At 38.9% G+C, this 23827-nt stretch overlaps 1 protein-coding gene across 5 annotated transcripts in view; it reads left to right on the forward strand.

Moving 5' to 3' along the window:
- SNX27 (sorting nexin 27) overlaps positions 1-23827 on the forward strand; it is a 79713-nt gene that overhangs the window by 51565 nt on the left and 4321 nt on the right. For all 5 annotated transcript variants that reach the window (XR_015161009.1, XR_015161010.1, XM_086392681.1 and 2 more), the window contains 7 exons: positions 12-116; positions 3057-3135; positions 6933-7096; positions 15276-15365; positions 21839-21988; positions 22307-22435; positions 22791-22850. Coding sequence is in view for 3 of the 5 variants with exons in the window: in XM_086392681.1 (XP_086248807.1) it covers positions 12-116; positions 3057-3135; positions 6933-7096; positions 15276-15365; positions 21839-21988; positions 22307-22435; positions 22791-22850 (777 nt within the window). In the remaining 2 variants the exon portion in view is untranslated. The remainder of the gene's footprint in view (positions 1-11; positions 117-3056; positions 3136-6932; positions 7097-15275; positions 15366-21838; positions 21989-22306; positions 22436-22790; positions 22851-23827) is intronic.

The following is a 23827-nucleotide window of genomic DNA, read 5'->3' on the forward strand; positions in this document are numbered from 1 at the left end:
CTTTTCCCCAGAATTACAATGGTGTGTCCGATGTAGAGCTGAGAGTAGCATTACCAGATGCAACGACAGTTACAGTCAGGGTTAAAAAGAATAGTACTACAGACCAAGTATATCAGGTAAATTAAACTTGAACAAGTGGACTTACATTGGTTGGTTTAAAATGGAGAAAGATAGATTAAATGAGTTAATACATATAAAGTGCGTGGAGTATCTGGCATGTAATAAATTTATTAAATATTAGCTGCTACTGTTGATGTTAACTATTATTAATTTGAATGTACTTTGTCTTTCTTAAAAGAAAGGCAATAAATGTCTTAGGTTGTATTGGTTGTGATTAGTACCCCCTCTTTTTAATTGTAAAAACTTTATAATGTACATGAAAATAGACTAGTACCATGAAGTTCCATGTTCTCATCACTCATATCTAATAATCCTCAAGATTTTGCCACATTTGTGTTGCATATACAGTTTTCCTTTTCCTTTGTTTAAATATTTTAAGACAAATTCCGTGTTATTGGACCTGTATGCATTTCTGTATGCATCTCTAAAAAATATGGACATTCTTCTTATATAATCACAAAACCATTATCAAACCTAAAAAATTAACTACTTGCATGGTATTAACTAATAACAAATCCATAGTCAACTTTCCCAGTTGTCTAAAAATGATTCTTTACAGTTGGTTTGTTAAAATGTGGATCTAAACAAGGTCCTCATGTGATACTTGGTTTTTATGTTTGTTTTAATATAGGGCCAGCTCCCTTTCCTCCCCTTCCCCAACTTTTCCCCCCAGATTATTTGCTTTATTGCAGAAATTGGGTCTGTGTCCTGTGGAATGTTCCACATTCTGAATGTACCCATTTGTTTCTTTTGTCTGTTTATGTCATTTAATATGTCTTTCTGTTTCCTTATATTTTCTATAAATGAATTTTTCTCTAGAGGCTCGATTAGGTTCTGCTTTTCTGTTAAGAGTACGTCATAATCTGTGCTATATACTTCATATTACTTCTCAACAAGAGGAACACAATATTTGGTTATCCACTTTTAGTGATTAATTAGTAGCTTTAGGTGGTAATAACTTGATATCTCCATTGTTTACTCCACTGATTTTTTTTATTCATTGAGTTTTTCACTGATGATTGTTGTTGTAACCAGTGATTTTATTAAGGGTTGCAAAATGCTGATTTTCCAATTCTCTCATGTCTTCACGTTTATTAACTAGAATTCTTCTATAAGAATGTTCCCTTATCAACTAAGGCTATTTGGTATCCTGAAATACAGTTTGTAGGGAAGAGGGGATAAATATGTAATTCTTCCCTTTTATTGCCAATTTGTGGTATAAAGAAATGGTGCCCTTATTGATTCCAGTGATATCCGGTGAGATTTTTTTTTTTTAGTATCATGTGGGTTTTTAGATACTCAGCATGATTTAATCAAAAGCAGTATTCTTTTTGGTGCTCACATTGTTCTGTCTTTGGTCATTGGGAGCTCCTTCATGTCTGCTTCTGTGGGTTTTTTTGGTGCAACTCATTTGTTTATGATAGCATCCTTGCTTACAACAAGATGCTCTGGGCTCATCTTTGTATATTTCCTATACTAGATATAGAATCAGCCATTTCCCCAAGGAGTCCTGTTTCCTTTCAGTGAGGAATGGTATTTAAAGATCATGATCCAGGTGCTGGGTATAATTGTTTCTTTTAGGCCTTTTCTTTGGTCGTTAATCTTGATTTGATAAAGGTTTTCAGAGAGACTAGCAGGTTAGTCTGGATATTAGTGCTTATTTCTACTTTGTAGCAAATAAATTATCCCCCAAACATTTACTTTATACCATGGCAAAGGGTGTGTACAGGATCTGAGGTATTTCAGAAGTTATAAAATGGTAGATTGATTACAAGGAAAACATTAATTTTATATAGCTTAATGATGTTTTGTTTTCAGTATTTCTCTACAAAGGTGTAATTTTTTTTTTCAGTTCTCTCCTTACCTGATTACTGAGACTTCTAGCTATAAGCCATTTTCCAGACCCTGAGAAGATATCAGTTCCTGTCTGGTGCAGTATAGAATTGTAGCTTAGATCACTCAGAGTCTCCAGTTTCTACCTCACTTCAGGGATGACCCTAGGTCTGCTTCGTGAGCAGATCTGGGAAGAAGGATATACTTATGTTTGGTTTACTGAGACACTAATACTCAACAGCTTTTTCTTGTTTAATTAACACCTTATTTATACATTTTGGGATTGACCTTGAAAAGGAACTTTGATACTACTAGTTATGTTTTTTGCTTTGTGTTTTGTTGTTGTTTGTATGTAATTTCGGTTTTCGTTTATTTGCATATAGATCTTTCAGTTTCTTTTTATTTGTCACGTTAGGACCTTAGTTTCTAGAGAGGACTGATACTTGTTCAAAGTGACATGTTGTTCCAACAATTTGCTTTTTTCATGTGGACAAGAATGACAATAATTCTTAGGAAATGGAGGTCCCAAGCATGAGACATGGATTATCTGAAAAGTAAACAAGAATAATTTGTGAAGTATGAAAAAAAATTGATAACCAGTGTTTTAAGCTCAAGAACCAAGGATATAGATCTTGTATGGTAACGGCCTGTATTAAAATGTAGGCTGAATGTGTAAGACTAGATATTTATAAGAATTTATTTTCCTCTTAAAATCTGTCCTTGTGAAGCACATGCCTTGCTGCTGCCGCTGCTAAGCCACTTCAGTTAAGTGCTGTTAAAAAAGACCCTTATGAGATGAAGTTATATTTCAGAGAGCAAAGCTGATATTTAAGGAGAGACTATTAATAGCTTCAAAATTTGTATTTAGAGGTCATAGCTATTTGGGTCAAATACTATAGGTATTTTTACCCTTTTGTTTGATGCATGTATGTATACATACATACAAAGAAGAGTAGCTATGGACCATGGATTTAGTTTATATGAAACCAAGGTAATGAGGCCCTTCTCTTCTCCCTGCTTCTCATGCATACATCTATCTTTTCCCAGCCCCGTGAAACTGTGCTTAGTTTCCCTGAAACTAATCTATTTCGTTTACACTTTAGGCAATTGCAGCAAAGGTTGGCATGGACAGTACGACAGTGAATTACTTTGCCTTATTTGAAGTGATCAATCATTCCTTTGGTAAGTGCCAGTGACTAATATTAAGTTTGGGAATATTTTATTCTAATACTAATGTACCAAATATCCCAGAAGCTGTCAGATTGAAACTGTTGGCCTAGAGAAGATATTGAAGACACAGGGCAGTCCCACTAATTGGACCTGTTTCTAACAAGCAGACAGGACAAATCCCATTAAGCCCAAGTCTAGGTATCTGATAGCCTTTTTCCTCTTCTGTCAGTGTTGATTCCTTGCACCCAGCACTGAAGCAGATATTTTCATGAGATTTTTAAAAATCAGAGATTTAAAATTAATATATTCTAGTGAAACCACCTTAAAAAGAGGAGATTTTATTTAACTACAACTTGTTTTAGTGTTCTTTATGCTTTTTGTAGATTTTTAAGAATAGCTTTTTCTTTTCAGGAGTTAGAAAGAGATACACTGATTAAAAGGCTTTGCTTTAATGCATGTATTTAAGTTTCTGTGTAAACAGGTCCTCTAGGAGGTTTTATTGCATGGTGACAGAGATTTTCTCTTACATATTATTTTATAAAAGCTAGGGACAGTTTCATTGAGACCACAAAGGGGAGGAAGTCGGAAGGCTGTCTTCAAATGACAGATTTCCAATGGTTTATGGGTTTTTCCACATCATACATATATAGGGGTAAGGCCAGAAACAACAGATAATATCAATAGATCAGAATTCCCCATTCTGGAAAGGGAGAGAGTTTGGGAGATTTGAATCGCCCTGTCATCCCAGGTCAAGGTAGAACAACTTTGATTCCCCCTAAAGCAGCTATTTTGCAATTATTTATTGTCTTCCCAACTCTCTGTAGTCTAATAGGCAGACATAAATGTTGCAAAGAATTGTTAAGGAACAAGGACACTTGGATTCTAATCTTATCCTTCTTTTCTAAGCTTTTCAGTTCAGTTCAGTCACTCAGTCATGTCCGACTCTTTGCAACCCCATGAACTGCAGCACGCCAGGTCTTCCTGTCCATCACCAACTCCGGAGTTTACTCAAACTCATGCCCATTGAGTCCGTGATACCATCCAACCATCTCATCCTCTGTCATCTCCTTCACCTCCTGCCTTTAATCTTTCACAGCATCAGGGTCTTTTCCAATGAGTCAGTTCTTTGCATTAGGTGGCCAAAGTATTGGAGTTTCAGCTTCAGCATCAGTCCTTCCAATGAATATTCAGGACTGATTTCCTTTAGGATGGACTGGTTGAATCTCCTTGCAGTCCAAGGGACTCTAAAGAGTCTTCTCTAACACCACAGTTGAAAAGCATCAGTTCTTTGGTGCTCAACTTTTTTTATGGTCCAACTCTCACATCCATCCATGACTACTGGAAAAACCATAGCTTTGACTAGATGGACCTTTGTTGGCAAAGTAACGTTTCTGCTTTTTAATAAGCTGTCTAGGTTGGTCATAGCTTTTCTTCCAAGGATACGCGTCTTTGTATTTCATGGCTGCAGTCACCATCTGCAGTGATTTTGGAGCCCAACAAAATAAAGTCTGTCACTGTTTGCATTGTTTCCCCATCTATTTGCCATGAAGTGATGGGACCAGATGCCATGATCTTAGTTTTCTGAATGTTGAGTTTTAAGCCAACTTTTTCACTCTCCACTTTCATCAAGAGGCTCTTTAGATCTTCTTTGCTTTCTGCCATAAGGGTGGTGTCATCTGCATATCTGAGGTTATTGATATTTTTCCTGGCGAAATCTTGATTCCAGCTTGTGTTTCATCCAGCCCAGCATTTCTCATGATGTACTCTGCATTTAAGTTAAATAAGCAGGGTGACAATAGACAGCCTTGACATACTTCTTTCCCGATTTGGAACCAGTCTATTGTTCCATGTCCAGTTCTAACTGTTGCTTTTTGACCTGCATATAGATTTCTCAGGAGGCAGGTTAGGTGGTCTGGAATTCCCATCTCTTTCAGAATTTTCCACATTTTGTTGTGATCCACATAGTCAAAGGCTTTGGCATAGTCAATAAAGCAAAAGTAGATGTTTCCCTGGAACTCTCTCACTTTTTTGATGATCTAGTGGCTGCTGGCAATTTGATCTCTGGTTCCTCTGCCTTTTCTAAATCCAGCTTGAACATCTGGAAGTTCACGGTTCATGTAGTGTTGAAGCCTGGCTTGGAGAATTTTGAGCATTACTTTGCTAGCGTGTGAGATGAGTGAAATTGTGCAGTAATTGAAGCATTCTTTGGCATTGCCTTTCTTTGGGATTGGAATGAAAACTGACCTTTTCCAGTCCTGTGGCCACTGCTGAGTTTTCCAAATTTGCTGGCATATTGAGTGCAGCACTTTCATAGCATCATCTTTTAGGATTTGAAATAGCTCAACTGGAATTCCATCACCTCCACTAAGCTTTGTTTGTAGTGATACTTCCTAAGGTCACTTGACTTCACATTCCTGGATGTCTGGCTCTAGGTGAGTGATCACACCATCGTGATTATCTGGGTCATGAAGATCTTTTTTGTACAGTTCTGTGTATTGTTGCCACCTCTTCTTAATATCTTCTGCTTCTGTTAGGTCCATTCCATTTCTGTCCTTTATTGTGCCCATCTTTGCATGAAATGTTCCCTTGGTAGCTCTAATTTCTCTAGTCTTTCCCATTCTATTGTTTTCCTCTATTTCTTTGCACTGATCACTGAGGAAGGCTTTCTTATCTCTCCTTGCTATTCTTTGGAACTCTGCATTCAAATGGGCATATCTTTCCTTTTCTCCTTTTCCTTTTGCTTCTCTTCTTTTCATAGCTGTTTGTAAGGCCTCCTCAGGCAACCATTTTGCCTTTTTGCATTTCTTTTTTTTTTGAGGATTGTCTTGATCACTGCCTCGTGTACAATGTCACGAGCCTCCGTCCATAGTTCTTCAGACACTCTATCAGATCTAATCCCCTGAATCTATTTGTCACTTCCGCTGTATAAGCTTTAGTTAGCAAATAAAATGAAAAATACAAAATCTGTCTTTTGCAGTGTTACAAAGACAGTAACACTGGCTTCCCTGGTGGCTCAGAGCTTAAAATAAAGCATCTGCCTGCAATGCGGGAGACCTGGGTTTGATCCCTGGGTCAGGAAATTCCCCTGGAGAAGAAAATGGCAACCCACTCCAGTATTCTTGCCTGGAGAATCCCATGGACGGAGGAGCCTGGTGGGCTACAGTCCACAGGTCACAAAGTGTGGGACACGACCGAGCAACTTCACTTCCTTCAAAGATAGTAAACATCAAGAGAAAGAACTCAGCCTTTTTCAAGAGAAACAGTATAGAAATTAAAAGTGGTAGTGTTTTATCTTGCTTGACATTGTTAGGAAGAGGAAATAATGCTACCCAGAAGACACTTTTCACTTTGATGAATGTCTTATATTTGTGGAGGGATAGGGAGAGCCTTTCAGCTCTTAAGAATAAAAGCACCATAAGTAAATAAAATACACTATAGCTGGATAAAAGGGGAGACTTGCTTTAAAGAGGTTCAGTGGTCATTGCCATACTTGCCCAATAATGGATCAGATATTTTAACTGACGTTGGAGCAGGTGCTGTCCGCAGAGTCAGCATGTTAACTGAAGGGCGTGTCACTCAGGTGATAGATTTCAGTTAGCTTGAGGTTCAACTGGCCGGTCATATTAGAAGGCATAGATTTGGCTAGACAAATTGATACTTTGTGGTCCCAAGGCAGAGCTCCTTGACGGTCTAAGCTGATGTCCTGGTTAATGATCAACTCCATTCTTGTCTGCTTTACACAGTTCATACTAAGGAAATGCCTTTTATGTCTTCTCACTCTGGCTTGCTTTGTTTTGTCTTCTCTCTAGTGCGTAAGCTGGCACCTAATGAATTTCCCCATAAACTCTACGTCCAGAATTACACATCAGCTGTGCCAGGTACCTGCTTGACCATTCGAAAGTGGCTTTTTACGACAGAAGAAGAAATCCTCTTAAATGACAATGACCTTGCTGTTACGTACTTCTTTCATCAGGTAGGTAAATTGATCTCCCTGGAGAAGCCTAATTTCTCTTTCTGTTTGTATATAATGGTCATTTGCCAATCCTGTGTGAATCCTTGAGTAAGCTGTTTTGCCTCCTGGATTTTAGTTAAATTTATAAAATGTTCTTTTTTGTGAAATTCGTAAAATTCCACAAAAGATAAGTTTAAGAAATGGATATCCTGGAATTCAAAATGTATTTATTATTATTTTTTAAAGCAATAGCAAATGAAGATTACGGGGCTGTGTACTTTTTCAAAAAGATCTTTATCAGACAGTATGGAGATTCCTTTAAAAACTAGAAATAAAACTACCATATGACCCAACAATCCCACTACCCAAGAAAAACCATAATTGAAAAAGGCATGTGTACCCCAATGTTCATTGCAGTGCTATTTGCAATAGCTAGGACATGGAAGCAGCCTAGATGTCCATCGACAGGTGAATGGATAAAGAAGCTGTGCTACATATATACAACGGAATATTACTCAGCCATGGAAGGGAATGTATTTGAGCCAGTGCTAATGAGGTAGATGACTCTAGAGCCTATTATACAGAGTGAAGTAAGTCAGAAAGAAAAGTATCATATATTAATGTGTATATATGCAGCAGCATATGGAATCTAGAAAGATGGTACTGAGGAACCTAACTGCAGGGCAGCAGTGGAGATGCAGACATAGAGAACAGACTTATGGGCGTGGGAGGCAGAAGGGTGGGATGACTGAAGAGAGTGGCATGGAAACATATACACTACCATATGTAAAATAGATAACCAGTGGGAATTTGCTGTATGACTCAAGAACTCAGACTGGGGCTCTGTGACAACCTAGAGGGGTGGAATTGGGTGGGAGATGGGAGGGAGGTTCAAGCGGGAGGAGACATACGGATTACCTATGGTTGATTCATGCTGATGTATGGCAGAGACCAACACAATAAAGCAATTATCCTTCAATTAAAAATAATAAATTAAAAATTTTTTTCATCAAAACTATACATCCATAGAGCTTAAAGCATCAAATAGTTCTACACAGGTTATTATGAAAAATATTAGTTATTCCCACTTCTTTCCTCTCATAGGCAACCACTTTCACCTCTTTTTACCTTTGTTTTTCTGTTGTTACTTATTCCATCTTTTTAAAAAAATTTATCGAAGTATAGTTGATTTACAATGTTGTGTTAGTTTCTGGTGTACAGCAGAGTGATTCAGCTATGCATATATATATTCTTTTTCATAGTCTTTTCTCTTATGGTTTATTGCAAGATATTGAATACAGTTCCCTGTGCTAAATGGTAGGTCCTTGTTAATTACCTATTTTGTATATAGTAGTATGTATCTGTTAATCTTAAGCTAACTTATCCCCTGCACTTTCCCCTTTGGTGAGCATGTGGGATCTTAGTTCCCCGACCAGGGATCAAACACATGCCCCCTATATTGGGAGCATGGAGTCTTAACCACTGGACTACCAGGAAAGTCCCCTGTTTCTGTTTTTTAAAGAAGTTCACTTGTATCATATTTTAGATTCCACATATAAATGATATCATATGATATTTGTTTTTCTCCAGCCATGTTGCTACAAGTGGCATTATTTCATTATATTTTATGGCTGAATAATACTCTATCACACACACACACACACACACACACACACACACACACACATGTTCTTAATCCATTCATCTATCCATGGACATCTAGGTTGCTTCCATGACTTGGCTGTTATAAATAGTAATGCAGTGAACATTGGGGTTCTTGTATCTTTTTGAATTAGTTTTCTCCATATATATGCCCAGGAGTAGAATTTTTGGATTGTATGGTAACTTGGCTCTACTTTCTGTTTTATGAGGACCTCCATACTGGTTTCCACAGTTCAGTTCAGTTCATTTGCTCAGCCGTGTCCGACTCTTTGTGACCCCATGAATTGCAGCATGCCAAGCCTCCCTGTCCATCAGCAACTCCCGGAGTTCACTCAATCTCATGCCCATTGAGTTGGTAGTGTCATCCAACCGTTTCATCCTCTGTTGTCCCCTTCTCCTCCTGCCTTCAATCTCTCCCAGCATCAGAGTCTTTTCCAATGAGTCTGTTCTTTGCATGAGGTGGCCAAAGTATTGAGTATTATAGTTTCAGCTTCAGCATCAGTCCTTCCAATGAACACCCAGGACTGATCTCCTTTACTATGGACTGAGTGGATTTCCTTGCAGTCCAAGGGACTCTCAAGAGTCTTCTCCAACACCACAGTTCAAAAGCATCAATTCTTCAGTGCTCAGCTTTCATTATAGTCCAACTCTTACATCCATCCATGACCAATGGAAAAACCATAGCCTTGACTAGACGGACCTTTGTTGGCAAAGTAATGTCTCTGCTTTTTAATAAGCTGTCTAGGTTGGTCATAACTTTCCTTCCAAGGAGTAAGCGTCTTTTAATTTCATGGCTGCAGTCACCATCTGCAGTGATTTTGGAGCCCCCAAAAATTGGTGTAGCTACTTTCCTCAGTAGCTGCACCAATTTACATTCCTACCAACAGTGTAGGAGGGTTCGTTTTTCTCCACACCGTCTCCAGCATTTCTTATTTGTAGACTTTTAAATGATGGTTATTCTGACCATTGTGAAGTGGGAGATCCAACCAGTCCATTCTGAAGGAGATCAGCCCTGGGATTTCTTTGGAAGGAATGATGCTAAAGCTGAAATTCCAGTACTTTGGCCACCTCATGGGAAGAGTTGACTCATTGGAAAAGACTCTGATGCTGGGAGGGATTGGGGACAGGAGGAGAAGGGGACGACAGAGGATGAGATGGCTGGATGGCATCACTGACTCAATGGATGTGAGTCTGAGTGAACTCCGGGAGTTGGTGATGGACAGGGAGGCCTGGCGGGCTGTGATTCATGGGGTCGCAAAGAGTCGGACAGGACTGAGTGACTGAACTGAACTGAATGATGAGCGATATTGAGCATATTTTTTAAAAAATTCTTTTTATTGAAGTGTTGATTTATAATTGTGTTAATTTCTACTGTACAACAAAGTGATTCAGTTATGCATGTGTATACACATGTTCTTTTCCGTATACTTTTCCATTATGGTTTATCACAGGATATTGAATATAGATCCCATTGCTATATAATATGACTTTGTTCTCTGTTCATCCTATATATGATAGTTTGCATCTGCTAATCTCAAACTCAGAATCCTTCCTCCCCTGTGGTGACTGCAGATCTGTTCTCTGTGTCTGTGAGTGTGTTTTCTGTTTTACAGATATGTTTATTTGTGTCATATTTTAGATTCTACATACAAGTGATGTCATATGGCATTTGTCTTTTTCTGACCGACTTTGCTTAGTATCATAATCTCTAGGTCTGTTTATGTTGCTGAAAATGTCGCTATTTCATTCTTTTTTACGGCTCAGTAATATACCACTGTGTGTGTGTGTGTGTGTGTGTGTGCGCGCGCGCTCGCGCGTGCATGCATGCACGCGCGTGTATGTGTAACCCAAGTCTTCTGCCTTGCAGGCAGATTCTTTACCATCTGAGCCATCAGATCACATATGCCCCTTTAAATTAATTCCCAAGTATTCTATTTTTTTATTACAGTTATGAATGGAATATTTTTTCTTTATGTTGTTGAAGTAGAAAAGTTATTTTCTAGAAGTCAGACTATCTGGTTCAAGTACAAGCTCTCCATTGGTTAAATACTTAACATAGCTTTGTTAACATCTGTTTTCTGATCTGTTAAAGGGTAATAGTAGTAGTTCACTTTTTTTTTTTTTTTTAATCAGTATCAAACTTTAAACAAAGCAGAGGTTGTGAAATTACTTTTTGAATTATAAAACTGTAAAGCAAAAGTAGGGCTGGCTTCCCTGGTGGCTCAGTGGTAAAGAATCCACCTGCCAATATAGACAGAGGTTTGATCCCTGGGTCGGGAAAATCCCCTGGAGAAGGAAATGGTAACCCCCACTCCAGTATTCTTGGCTGGGAAATCCCATGGACAGAGAAGCCTGGTGGGCTGTGTGGTCCATGGGGTTGCAAAGAATTGGACACAACTTAGCAACTAAACAACAACAACAGTCCAAAACATTTAGGTGGATAGATAGAAGAGCTTTTATTTTCGTATCAGTGTCTCATACCCCAAAACTTTTTCAACTCTCCTGTTTCTTCAGTTTTTTAAACAGCTTTATTGAAGTATAGTTGACACAATAGACTGTATATATTTAAAATTTATAATTTGGTAAGTTTTTGTTTTTGTTTTTATACTCAACCGTTTAAAAATGTGCAGTTCAGTAGTGTTAAATTCACTTCATTATGTGATAGATCTCCAGAACTTTTTCCTCTTGCAAAACTAAAATTCTACCCATTAAACAACTCATTTTCCTCTCCCCTACTTATGGCAACTCTCATTCTACTTTCTGTGAACTTGACTACTTTAGATATCTCATGTAAGTGCAATAATATATTATTTGTCTTTTGTGACTTGCTTATTTTATTTAGCATAATGTCCTTAAGGCTTATTCATGTTATTAAAGCTGAATAATTATATGCCATTGTATGTGTATATCACATTTTGTTTATTCATCTGTGGATGGACATTTGGGTTGCTTTTACCTCTTGGCTATTATGAATAATGCTGTTATGAACAGGGTTATGTAAATGTCTCTTCAAAATTCTGCTTTTAATATCCCCAGAATCATGATCAATAGCTGGATCATATGGAAATTCTGTTTTTAATTTTTTGAGGAACCGCCACACTGTTTTCCATAGCAGCTGTACCGTTTTATATTCCCAGCAGTACACAGCAGCTCAAATGATTTTATGATTGACTAGGTAAACAATTGTGCCTTTTGGAAAATAATACTGAAATTTTTCCCTCACTTAATTTTAGTTGATATTTTTGTATCATATTTTGATGGTGGGACCGTCTCATGCATCTCATCAATTCTAAGATGCCATCAGTTGTAAGATGCACTAGTATTTTATGTACTGCTAAGAGAAAAAAGCTACCAATTAAACAACATATATCATTGATTATAAGACACATCCCAATTATAGGAATAATAAAATGTGAGAAAACTATGCATCTTAGAATTGATGAAATACTAGATAATAATGCTGGTAATGTGCCTTTTCCTTAAAAAATTGATAAAGTCAAAATCTATAGTAGGATATATTTATTTTCTGGCTAAACCTACCAGATTAAACATACATTTAAACTACTTTTTGAAAGCTTACTAGAATAATCGTAATGGATTTTAAGAGGCGTAAACCTGTGAAGAGAATAGGCGGGACGCAATAGATGAGAATGGTCAACACTTTTTAGAAAACGAATGTTTGAATGAGTCAGCAGGACTTTGGTATTTGGTTATTGTGGAAGAATTGGTAAGAGGCATGTGGAAAGTTACAAACGTAAGGCAGTTAACTTAAAAGGAGAACGAAATGTATAAGAAAAGAAGCCCTGGTAACAGCACATGATTTAGTTGTGAATAATGTTTACATGCTTATAATAATGTATTGAGTACAGTATTCAATACTGATTACTGATTTAGTTTTTATTGAGATGTTGGAGGAAGAAGAGAGAGTGCAGGAGTGGTATATGAAAGCTAAAACATTACGATTTTTGGCTGCACATTATGGTATGCGGGATCCTAGTTCCCCAACCAGGGATTGAACCCATGCCCTCTGCAGTGGAAGCATGGATGCTCAACCACTGGACCACCAGGGTAGTCCCTAAAGCTTTTTTTAAAAAACTCTTTTTATTTATTTTTAAAAATAATTTATTTATTTATGGCTATGCTGGGTCTTCGTTGCTGTGCAAGCACTTTCTCTAGTTAGGTGAGCAGGAGGCTACTCTCTGGTTGCAGTGCGTGACTTCTTTTTTTGGGGAACATGGCCTCTAGGGCGCGCAGGCTTCAGTAGCTGTGGCATGTGGATTCAGTAGTTGCGGCTCCCGGGCTAGAGCACAGGCTCAGTAGTTGTGGCACACGGGCTTAGTTGCTCTGAGGCATGTGAGATCTTCTGGGATCAAGGGTTGAACCCATGTCTTCTACATTGGCAAGAGGATTCTTTACCACTGGGCCACTAGGGAAGCCCAAAACTTATTTTAATGCAGCAACTCAACATTGTCTAAAATTGACAGGGAATTAGCATAAGCATGACATTTAGAATTATGAAAGGAATATCACAAAAAACTGCTTACAGTCCTTAACAATATCTGGAATGAGGCTGTGCGATCAAACTTGTTTTGGTTAGGTGCCTCTCAGTAATACATATTTTTAAAAACTATTATCTCTTTTATTTCATAAGTTTTTTTCAATTAAGGGAAAAAGGAATCCAGTGTCCTGATATTTATGTTTTCCACTCAGCTAGTCAGGCAATATAATCTTGATTAGAAATGAGTGAGGAGAGAACATTTTTACTGCCCCACATGAAAATAGTTCACTTAGAGTTGCGGGAGTAGATGTTCACTCTGGCCCACCTCTGCCCAGGGGAAGTGGTCATCAGTAAGTACTTAAGTGCTATTACTAGTCGGACAGTTCTAGGTATTAGAAATACTGAATTGATAAACCAATATTTGTTTGTTTTCCCTCTTTACTTCTCTCCCAACTTTTTCAGTCTAACTGATTTAAATTTGATCTAGCTGGAGCACCAAGTCTTTTGGTGATAGTGTTCAGGTTCTGCAGGACATTGGTGGCAGTTCTCATTGAGCATCGCCTCTGGGAATATAATCTCTCTGCCTAAGTGAACCCTCACTTGTATGGCTAGGACTGGGGAGACACTGGGATACTCTTTCCAGTGGCAGTCCCAGGGAGGATATATCCTTGTGTGGTTCAGAACAGGCAAATGATGGCAATGTCAATGATAGTAATAAAAACTATTTATATATATTTTACAAAGCTGTTAACATCTTTTATCTTGTTTTGTTCTCTACCTTCAATATAGATTTTATTCTTGTTTTGCAGACTGAGAGGGTTTAAGTGACGTACTCAAATGTATATGGGTACGTGACAGCTAGAATTTGAAATTGTCTCTTGACTTCAACCCTGAATTCATTCTAATTGGCAAATGTTTTCCTGTAAAAGACTATGGGGAATGATTTCTACCTGAAGGAAATCGGCAGTTTTCTGATGAAGATTCAGGTGGTTCCCTGCCTGGTGTCTGCATAGGGTTGTCTTTGGAGTAACTCACTGAGGGTACATCCTGAATGCCCTGGACAAATGGTTCTGTTTGTTCTTTTTCTTTTTTTTCCTCCCAAAGATCAGTTTTCCCTTCCATTGGATTTTTAAAATTTTTCTTGGAGTGGAGGAGAGGTGGAGTAAGATTGGGAAGGGGATGTATGTTTCATACAGCTGAACCAGGAATAGTTTAGTATATTATATCTGGATACCTTCATTTTTATATCAGATTCTCGCTGGAAGCTTTTCTGTTTATGGTCTCATATTTATCACTTCTCTCTTCCAGTTGCTACCCCGCTGGCCTAAGGTCTTGTTTCACTTCATGCTTAAAGTACCACAGTATCATTGATCTTCCTTGTTTCATTCTCTTCTTAGCTTAAGTCATTTGGCAGTCATGTAGAGATCAATCTTTCTGAAACAACAACTTTTTATTATTTGTTTTAGCTCTCTACTGTCCTTAAGTCTAAATTCCTATGCCTGCTCTTTGGGATCATTCATGTTCTATTAATCTGTGCATCCAGAATTATTTTTCATTGTCCACTAACATGTATCCTTTATTCTGATCAGGCAGGTTTGTCTCCTGAATATATTTAAATTCAAACCCATTTCTGTTTCCTGACTTTAGCCTGAAGTTTCTCCTATTCAGCCTATCCTGTGGGGTCCAACCAAGACTTCCTTGATAACTACAGTTAGCAATACGCTTTCCTGTTCTGGCTGCATGCATCACTTACAATTTATGTCACACATTTTTGCTACTTCATCGTTATCTTTAATACAGTATTGTGTACTATCTTTCAGTGTTCTGTAATTATTTCACATGTATAAATTAACCTGAATTTAAATCTCTTAACAGGACAGACCTAGAATAAGAGTTGCAGAGTTCACAGGCAATGATGATGATGGTCCAGATGGATAGGAATTATTGTGAAAATGAATCTGTATCCCTTTATTTTTATCAAGAATGTACTTGATGATAATTTTTACAGTTCTTTCTTCCTTGCCTTTGTTTTGGTGACAGGCTGTTGATGATGTGAAAAAAGGTTACATCAAAGCAGAGGAAAAATCCTACCAATTACAGAAGCTCTATGAACAAAGGAAAATGGTCATGGTAGGTTTATGTTCCATAATCTCTTTATAAAATGCCCCTTATCCCTATTTAAATTTAATTTAATTTTATATTGGAGAACAGGTGATTTAAAATGTTATGTTAGTTTCAGGTATAGAGCAAAGTGATTCAGTTGTACATATATCCATTCTTTTTCAGATTGTTTTCCCATATAGGTTTTTACAGAATATTGAGTATAGTTCTCCATGCTATACAGTAGGTCTTTGTTGATTATCTATTTTATATATAGTAGTTTCTATATATTAATCCCAAACTCCTAATTTGTCCTCCCCGCCCCCACCTTTCCCCTTTGAAAATTATGTTTGTTTTCCAAGTCTGTGAGTCTCTGTTTTCTGTATATATTCATTTGTATTATTTTTTAGATTCCACATGTAAGTAGTTGTGATAAGTCCATTTGTAGCCTTTTTTTAGATTCCACATATAAATGATATCATATGGTATTTGTCTTTCTCCTTCTGACTTACTTCACTCAGTATGATAATCTCTTTTTGAATTATAGTTTTGTCTGGATATATGCCTGGGAATGGGATTGCTGGATCATATGGGAATTCTATTTTTAGTGTTATGAGGCATCTCCATACTATTTTCCATAGTGGCTGCGTCGGCTTACATTCCCACCAACAGTTGTTGGAGGGTTACTTTTTCCCCACACCCTTTCCAGCATTTGTTATTTGTAGACTTTCTGATGATAGCCATTCTGACTGGTATGAGGTGATGCCTCATTATAGTTTTGATTTGCATATCTAATAATTAAAAATGTTGAGCATCTTTTCATGTGTTTTTTGAAAATTCCCCTTCTTATCTTTTAAATGTTGTTCTAGTCATTTTTGAAAGATGTTGCAACCTGGTCAGTGACTTAACTGATTTAAAAAGGAGTAGTATTGGGACTATCCAGTAGTCCAGTAGTTAAGACTCCACACTCCCAAGGCAGCGGCATGGATTCAGTCCCAGGTCAGGGAGCTGAGATTCTGAGTGCCACATGGTGCAGCGAAAGAAACAAAAAAGGAGAGGGGATATAGAGCTTGATATAAAGTCTATTGTGTTCCTCTATTTAGCACACTAAGAGCTTATTGTTTTATATATGGGTATATAACTTTATTATTAGTGATTACTAAACAATATTCTTTTTTATAATAAAAAGGCCTAAAAGATGTGCAAAACATTTAATATGATAAAAATAAAATTCTATGAGAATATTTAGGTGTTTTAACATTAGAAATTATTTTAGTTCTGGTTTAGCAGTGGTGAAGTCATTTGTTTTCACAACTCCCATCTCTGCAGTTGCTCAGACATTTATGCTCAGTAGTGCTCTTGGTTAGTGTGATATCCTAGAGCTATGCTGTTTGATTCCATAGCTACTAGCCTCGTGTGGCTACTTAAATTTAATTTTAAATTTATTTAACTTAAATAAAATTTAAAATTCAATTCCTCAGATGCATTAGCACATTTCAGGTATTGAGTGAGTTGCTAGTAGCTACTGTATTGGACAGCTCAGACACGGAACATTTTCATCACCACAGAAAGTTCTGTTGGAGAGGGCTACTACTATATTCTTAGAATATTTCAAAAATAGTTTTGAATTTATATCTGCCATAAATGGAGAGATGAAACTTGTCAAAAATAAAATGTATAAAGAACATTTATAAAGACTCTACTCATCATTTTAAAACTTCTTTCCTGGCCAGTTCATATAGTTGAGAATTTTCCAATTATAGTTTTTCCTAATAGTTTTCATATAGTTTTTACACGATAGAATAGGAAATCACAGTTCACTCCAGTATTCTTGGCTGGAAAATTCCATGGTTAGAGGAACCTGGTGGGCTACAGTCCATGGAGTTGCAAAGAGTCAGATACAACTGAGCAGTTGAGCACAGTTTTTACAGAAGGCAATAATTGCATTGGTAATAATTCTAATAGGCCACTTGAGTTTCTTTTGTACTTTCTGAGCAGTTTTTAGGAGGGAATGTTTGGAATAAGAATACAAACAAGTTAGCCACTGAAGTTATTTAGCTCCTAGTCTTGTATCTAGGTGGGATATTTATTTTATCACTCATATGACAAAGAGGGAACCATCTACCAGTGTTCTGCATACCAACAGGCTGAAATAGACATTCCCCAAGTCTTTTAAATGGAATTAAGTCTTCGCAGAATTTTGGTTAAGGAAATTTTGCTGTGTGGGAGACAAGATTTTAAAACTGAGCTTCCACCTCCTCTTTAATGGTATTGTCTTCTATATATTAATGCATAATTCTGACCAAAACGTCTGCATCTTTTGGTGAAAAGGGCTGTTAACCCCTACAATAGTTCTTTGGCTTTATCAAAACCGACAGAATCAAAGTAATTTCATAAAAGCTTCTGAATGTGGAATACATACTGCTTCTTTGTACAGATAGCACTCTAAGTGCACTGTCTTCCATTTATACATTTACAAAAAATATTTGTTGAGCACCAAGTGTGTGCCAGGCACAATGCAAGGTGCTAGAGAAATAAATAGGTTTGAGTTGTTCTGTGGCAAAATATAGCAAGTCTGAGTTTAACAAACATAGTAATCTATTTTGAAGTTATTTCTTAGACTCAAGTCTGTATCTTGTCATACAAGGTGAAGAACTCAAGTGCAATTCGTGCGTCGATGTTCCCTTGGGTCGTCTTGAGTATCCATGTAAAGCATGCTTAAGCGTTCATGGGGTCTGCTCTCCTGAAAGCCTGGTGCCAGTGTACAGTTTTGTACTGGCCATGTAATATCGCAACCTGACTTTAAAGACTTCCGGCTGCTGCTGCTGCCAAGTCGCTTCAGTCGTGTCTGACTCTGTGCGACCCCATAGACGGCAGCCCACCAGGCTCCCCCGTCCATGGGATTCTCCAGGCAAGAACACCGGAGTGGGTTGCCATTTCCTTCTCCAGTGCATGAAAGTGAAAAGTGAAAGTGAGGTCGCTCAGTCGTGTCCGACTCTTCGCGACCCCATGGACTGCAGCCCACCAGGCTCCTCCGTCCATGGGATTTTCCAGGCAAGAGTACTGGAGTAGGTTGCCATTGCCTTCTCCTCCCCCTCCCCCCAAAAAGCTTAGATTTTATTCAAGTGTTAGTGTTCAGAGACATTAGCCTAGACAGTGGTCATGGTCAATACACTGAAACTTCCACCTCTGATGGATCCCTCAGAGCCCGTGGGTCTTGATACCATTATGTATAATAGCTTAGCATGTTGATAGGCCTAAGATTAGGCCTGATCACTACGATATTTTGCCAGATAACTGTGAGACTTTCAGCCATTCACAAACTTCTCACTCTCAGTTTCTTTTTTGTAAATTGGGGATGTTAGGATTGCTTGTTATCAAGTAGAGTCTTGACGAAACCTCACAAAGTTCTTAACAGATAAATAAGCTTTGCATAAGTTCCTTTGCTCCCCACATACAGAGGATAGCTCATACCTTTGCCGTAGTTTGTAATACCCAGTATGATCAAAATGTTTTTGTCTTTTACTTATTTACAAAGTTAGATTGAATCTCAAATTTGGATGGTTGAGAATATAATGTATACAAGACTTGTTTTTTCTTTTTTCTCTGTCTTTTTTTACTCTCTTTCAAATAGTGAATGTGTGTAACTTATGTCTTATGATTATTGAACTGACAAATAGAGGTTTCTGGGTTTGTGTTTGTCAGCGTAATTTTAATGATTTCACATAAGGTGGTATATGTGGAGGTCAGTGTTTCTCAAAGTGTAGTCCCCCAGCTCAGTTACACAGGAGTCACTTGTGAAGCCTGCTTCAAGTGCATATTTCTGGACTCCGCCTCACATATACTAAGCCAGAATCTCTAGGGGCAAGATCTAGAAATCTTTGTAAAGATTTTTACAGAAGCACCCTAATGAGTCTGAAACTTAAGGTGCTTGAGAATTGCTGCCCTTGAAATTTGGGAGAGTTGGTTCCCATGGTTCCTCTCAGGCCTTGATTTCAATATTAGATCTGGTTTGACCCTCCGCAGGAAGTTTGGGATAACAGAGAGTTCTCCAGAATGGATTTCCATCCCCCCACTGAAAGTGTTTGCTCTGTTAAGTACTTTGTCTCTGCCTGAATAACTGTCCTATTTTGGTATTTACCTATCTTGCTGAACAGTGAATGTTTATAAAATGTCTCAGGCCATACCTGTCCTCTTCTCTTGCCTAATGCGGGGCAGTCATCTAAGTGGTATGCAAATCAGAGAAGCTAATTTAGGATACATATTTATTAAAAATATAATATGAAAGGAGAATGGACAGGGTAATTTTTGTTTGAAATACAAACAGATACATAGTTATACCCTTAAGTAAATATGTTTGAAAATAAAGGTTAACTTCCCTTTTGGAAATTTTGATACATGTAAAATTTTAAGTATTTCTTCTCTGCACTTTCTGCAAATCCTAGAATATAGAGATTGCCCTCTTAAAGCTGAGAAATACTACCTGACCTGATAATTTTGGGAAAATCTTGTTTCCCCAGTGACACTTTACCTTAATGGAGCCTTTAAAATTATTTTTTGTAGCTGTCATATATTGAATACCTAATTATGTACTAAGTACTTTCAGAGGTTACAAATAGCTGTATGGTATAGATGCTATTTAATGTTATTATTTCTGTTTTTCTGGAAGAGGAGACTAAGGCTCCTAGGTTTAGTAATTTGCTTGAGTTCAAATAACTTGCCCAAGATTACGCATTTAGGAAGTGATGGGGCCAGGATTCAAGCCCAGGGCATCTGGGCCCAGGAGCTGGATCACTCTTTGGTGCAGTTTCCTATCTCGTCATAACCCCAGAAGAGGTCTTTCCTGTATCATCCACTGCCTGTCATATTTACCAGAATGAAGTAGCCAGAGATTTCTTTTGATCATAGTGCCAGTAGAAGGGCTAGGCAGTTTATCACTGACTCAGGAAGGATGATGATAAAGGGTGATCAGTGGGGTAATGGAAGGAAGGAGACAGAAGAAAAATGATGCAAACAAGTATTTTGGCCCTTCTGAATTGACACTGACCCTGTGTTCTTGCTTCCCTTTTTTAAGTTTTCACCTTTAAAGTGGTGGTTATTTTACCTGAGCAGAAGTAACAACAAAGTAGGGAGGGGAACCTGTGGTGTGACTCCTTCCCGCCCCGCCTCTTAGACCTCCCCACACAGTCCCTGGTGGCAGTAGGAAGCAGCGCTGGGCACCGCCCCTCGGCACCAGAGCCACAGGTGTAGGCAGCGTAGGGTCTTTCTGTGCCTGTGTCTCTCTTGGTGAGGCAGAAGGCAGCTCTCCAGTGTATTCCAACTTCCTCACGCATCTAGTTGAAATCAGCTAGGGGCTCCACCTTTGTCTTCTCTCTAACTCTCTATCTGCACACATTTCCACTGTGCCTGTTGTTCCTGTGTGACATGCAGATGGTGGTGTCACACAGATGCAAGACCATTTGCTTGTTTCCCAGGCAGGCTATGAGGAAACCAGGTCAGAGTCCATGCGTCGTCTTTTGTTCTTATCGTCTTTTCTCTGTTTCTCTCCTACTTTCTTTCCCGCTCCTTCTCTTTTACTCTGTCCCCTCAATTCAAAGTAGTGTTAAGGAAGAGAGAGGCTAGCCTTAACTGTGGAGGAAAAGAGTCAAAAGAGTTCAGAGACCTCTCTGGGGAGCCTTGTACCTGCGAGGGTCACATAGGTCACTTGATTCGGGTCCAGATGCTTTTTAAGGAGACATATATGCTGGAGACCCAGGGGACAGCGGGGCTGAAGGGGACTAGTTGGTAATAGAGAAAAAGGATCAGAGGCCTAGAAACTAAAGCTGATTTGTAATCCTGGTTATACCACTTATTATTACGTGTAACATTAAGCAAGTCTCATATTATTCTGGGTTTCTATAAAGTGACTAAGTTTTAAGTTTCTCTCAGCTTAAACCTTTTATGAATATGAGATTTGGGTGGTTTACTCCTCATCACTGAGATCACTCTAACTTTTGATTGGAGAGGGCATGAGAAACATTAGTTCTCAGATAGATTAGATTTTGTCCCTTGCTGCTGCTAAGCCACTTCAATCGTGTCGGATTCTGTGCGACTCCATAGACAGCAGCCCACCAGGCTCCCCCGTCCCTGGGATTCTCCAGGCAAGAACACTGGAGTGGGCTGCCATTGCCTTCGTCCCTTAGGTACAGTGAAAATAGAGGGCGGGACTAAATGGCATTATGAGTTCCCTCCTTGGAGTCTTGGTTGCAGTCTCTTTTCTGGCTTCATTTATTTACCTTTGTTAAGTAGAGAAAGAGACAAGGGTTGAAGTATGAAAGTGAAAGTTAGAAGGAGGCTGAAGGATCATCCAGGAGTCCTGTCCCAGCTTAACGATGCATGTGAGGCCAGAGGCACGGTCTGTAGGTTGCGAGGATTTTCTTGGTTCTTTTGTACCTTCTCAGCAGCTCTTGAGGATGGTATAGTTCTAGAGTAGCACTGTTTCTCTTTCCTTTTTTTTCCCCTAGTACCTCAACATGCTAAGGACTTGTGAGGGCTACAATGAAATTATCTTCCCCCACTGTGCCTGCGACTCCAGGAGGAAGGGGCATGTCATCACAGCCATCAGCATCACGCACTTTAAATTGCATGCCTGCACTGAAGAAGGACAGCTGGAGGTGAGAGCCCACTGAGCACGCCCCAGGAGGCCGGGGCAGGACCGGGAACGCAGGGAATGCTTGGTGCTCACTCGCTACGTTTCGGTCCTACTTGGGGTGGGGGAGAGTGGAATCAAAATTGTTTTGACTGGGATACCTGGGCTCTGGGTGCACACTGCTCCTTGCCTTCACTGGCTGTTTACATTGACTTTTATTCTTCTGTCAGTCTTTTCCATGAAATGCTATAGACATCTCTACATTTCTTTTCTGCTGCCTGGTTCAGAACCCATCTTACCTAAGCTCCCCAGCATTCTCAAACTTATGCTCTTGATTGTTCAGAACCAGGTAATAGCATTTGAATGGGATGAGATGCAGCGATGGGATACAGATGAAGAAGGAATGGCCTTCTGTTTTGAATATGCGCGAGGAGAGAAGAAGCCTCGATGGGTTAAAATCTTCACACCATATGTGAGTGATGGTTGGGGAAACATGCTTGGGGAAAGTAGATTGGGTTTAAAGTTCTCCGAAAGCTAAATGCAGAAATGGAGCTGTAGGGATAACAGGCAAGATCTGAACCTGTTTGAATCCCCAGGTTCTTCTGTCTTTCCTTTAGATTAGCAGTTTCACTTTCCTCTTGACTCACAATTACCACTAGAAGGAGCCAGAGAATAGGAGATGAGCCAGGCCTGGGTTTTATGGAGTCTCTTAAGGTTGTTCTCAGGCTGAGCAAGTTTGGAAGGTGACTCTGGGTAGGAGTTTAAAGGAATGGTTTTGTGATGCCTGGTCTGGAGAAGGCAGTGAATGTTGCTTTGTCGTTTTTCAGTTTAATTACATGCATGAATGCTTCGAGAGGGTGTTCTGCGAGCTCAAGTGGAGAAAAGAGGTAATTCTAAACAATCTTGAATTGACCTTTTCATCTTTATTTGTTTGTTTATAATGTACACTCCTTTATCCAAATACCTGGGACCCTCACTTCCATCTTTCTAGGAATATTAGAGACTGGTTATCCCACATGAGCCAGAGTGCTCTTCTAGGAGTGTTAGTTAGAGATTGGTCATCCCACGTGAGCCAGGGCACTCTTCGAGGAGTCTTAGTTAGAGATCAGTCATTCCACATGAGCCAGGATCTTCTAGGAGTATTAGTTAGAGACCAGTCATCCCACACGAGCCAGGACACTCCTCCAGGAGGATTAGTTAGAGACCGTTCATCCCATATGAGCCAGGATGCTCTTCTAGGAGTATTAGTTAAGAGACCAGTTATCCCATATGAGCCAGGACACTTTCTAGGAATATTAGTTACAGACTTGTCATCCCACGTGAGCCAGGACACTCTTCTAGGAGTATTAGTTAGAGACCAGTCATCCCACATGAGCCAGGATTCTCTTCTAGGAGTATTAGTTAGAGACCGGTCATCCCACATGAGCCAGGACACTTTCTAGGAATATTAGGTACAGACTTGTCATCCCACGTGAGCCGGGACACTCTTCTAGGAGTATTAGAGACCAGTCATCCCACATGAACCAGGATACTTTTCCAGAGAGGTCATTAGCTTTGGATGCTAAACCAGACTGTGCAAAAAAAATCCCTGTTTCCCGTGTCAAGAGGGTGGCTGTTGGCCACAGGCTGTTCATCTCCGTGGCTTCATGGACCCTCCTCTACCTATTTTTTTATCAGTCGCCCTCCGTATTGTTCCTGGTCCAGAAGCGCAGTTGTACTTAGCTTTAGTCCTGACTAGATGAGATGTTAAAGAGCGTGTAGGATAACCAGGAGTGTGTGTGTGTGTGTGTGGTTTCTGCTGCTGCTTTCCTGCTGTCTGTACATGCTAGTGATGGAACAGAATTTAAAAGATTCTGAATAATTA

Source organism: Bos grunniens, chromosome 3, assembly GCF_055505025.1.
Source record: "Bos grunniens cultivar Pamir isolate PY7600 chromosome 3, Bosgru_T2T1.0, whole genome shotgun sequence".
Lineage (NCBI taxonomy): Eukaryota > Metazoa > Chordata > Mammalia > Artiodactyla > Bovidae > Bos > Bos grunniens.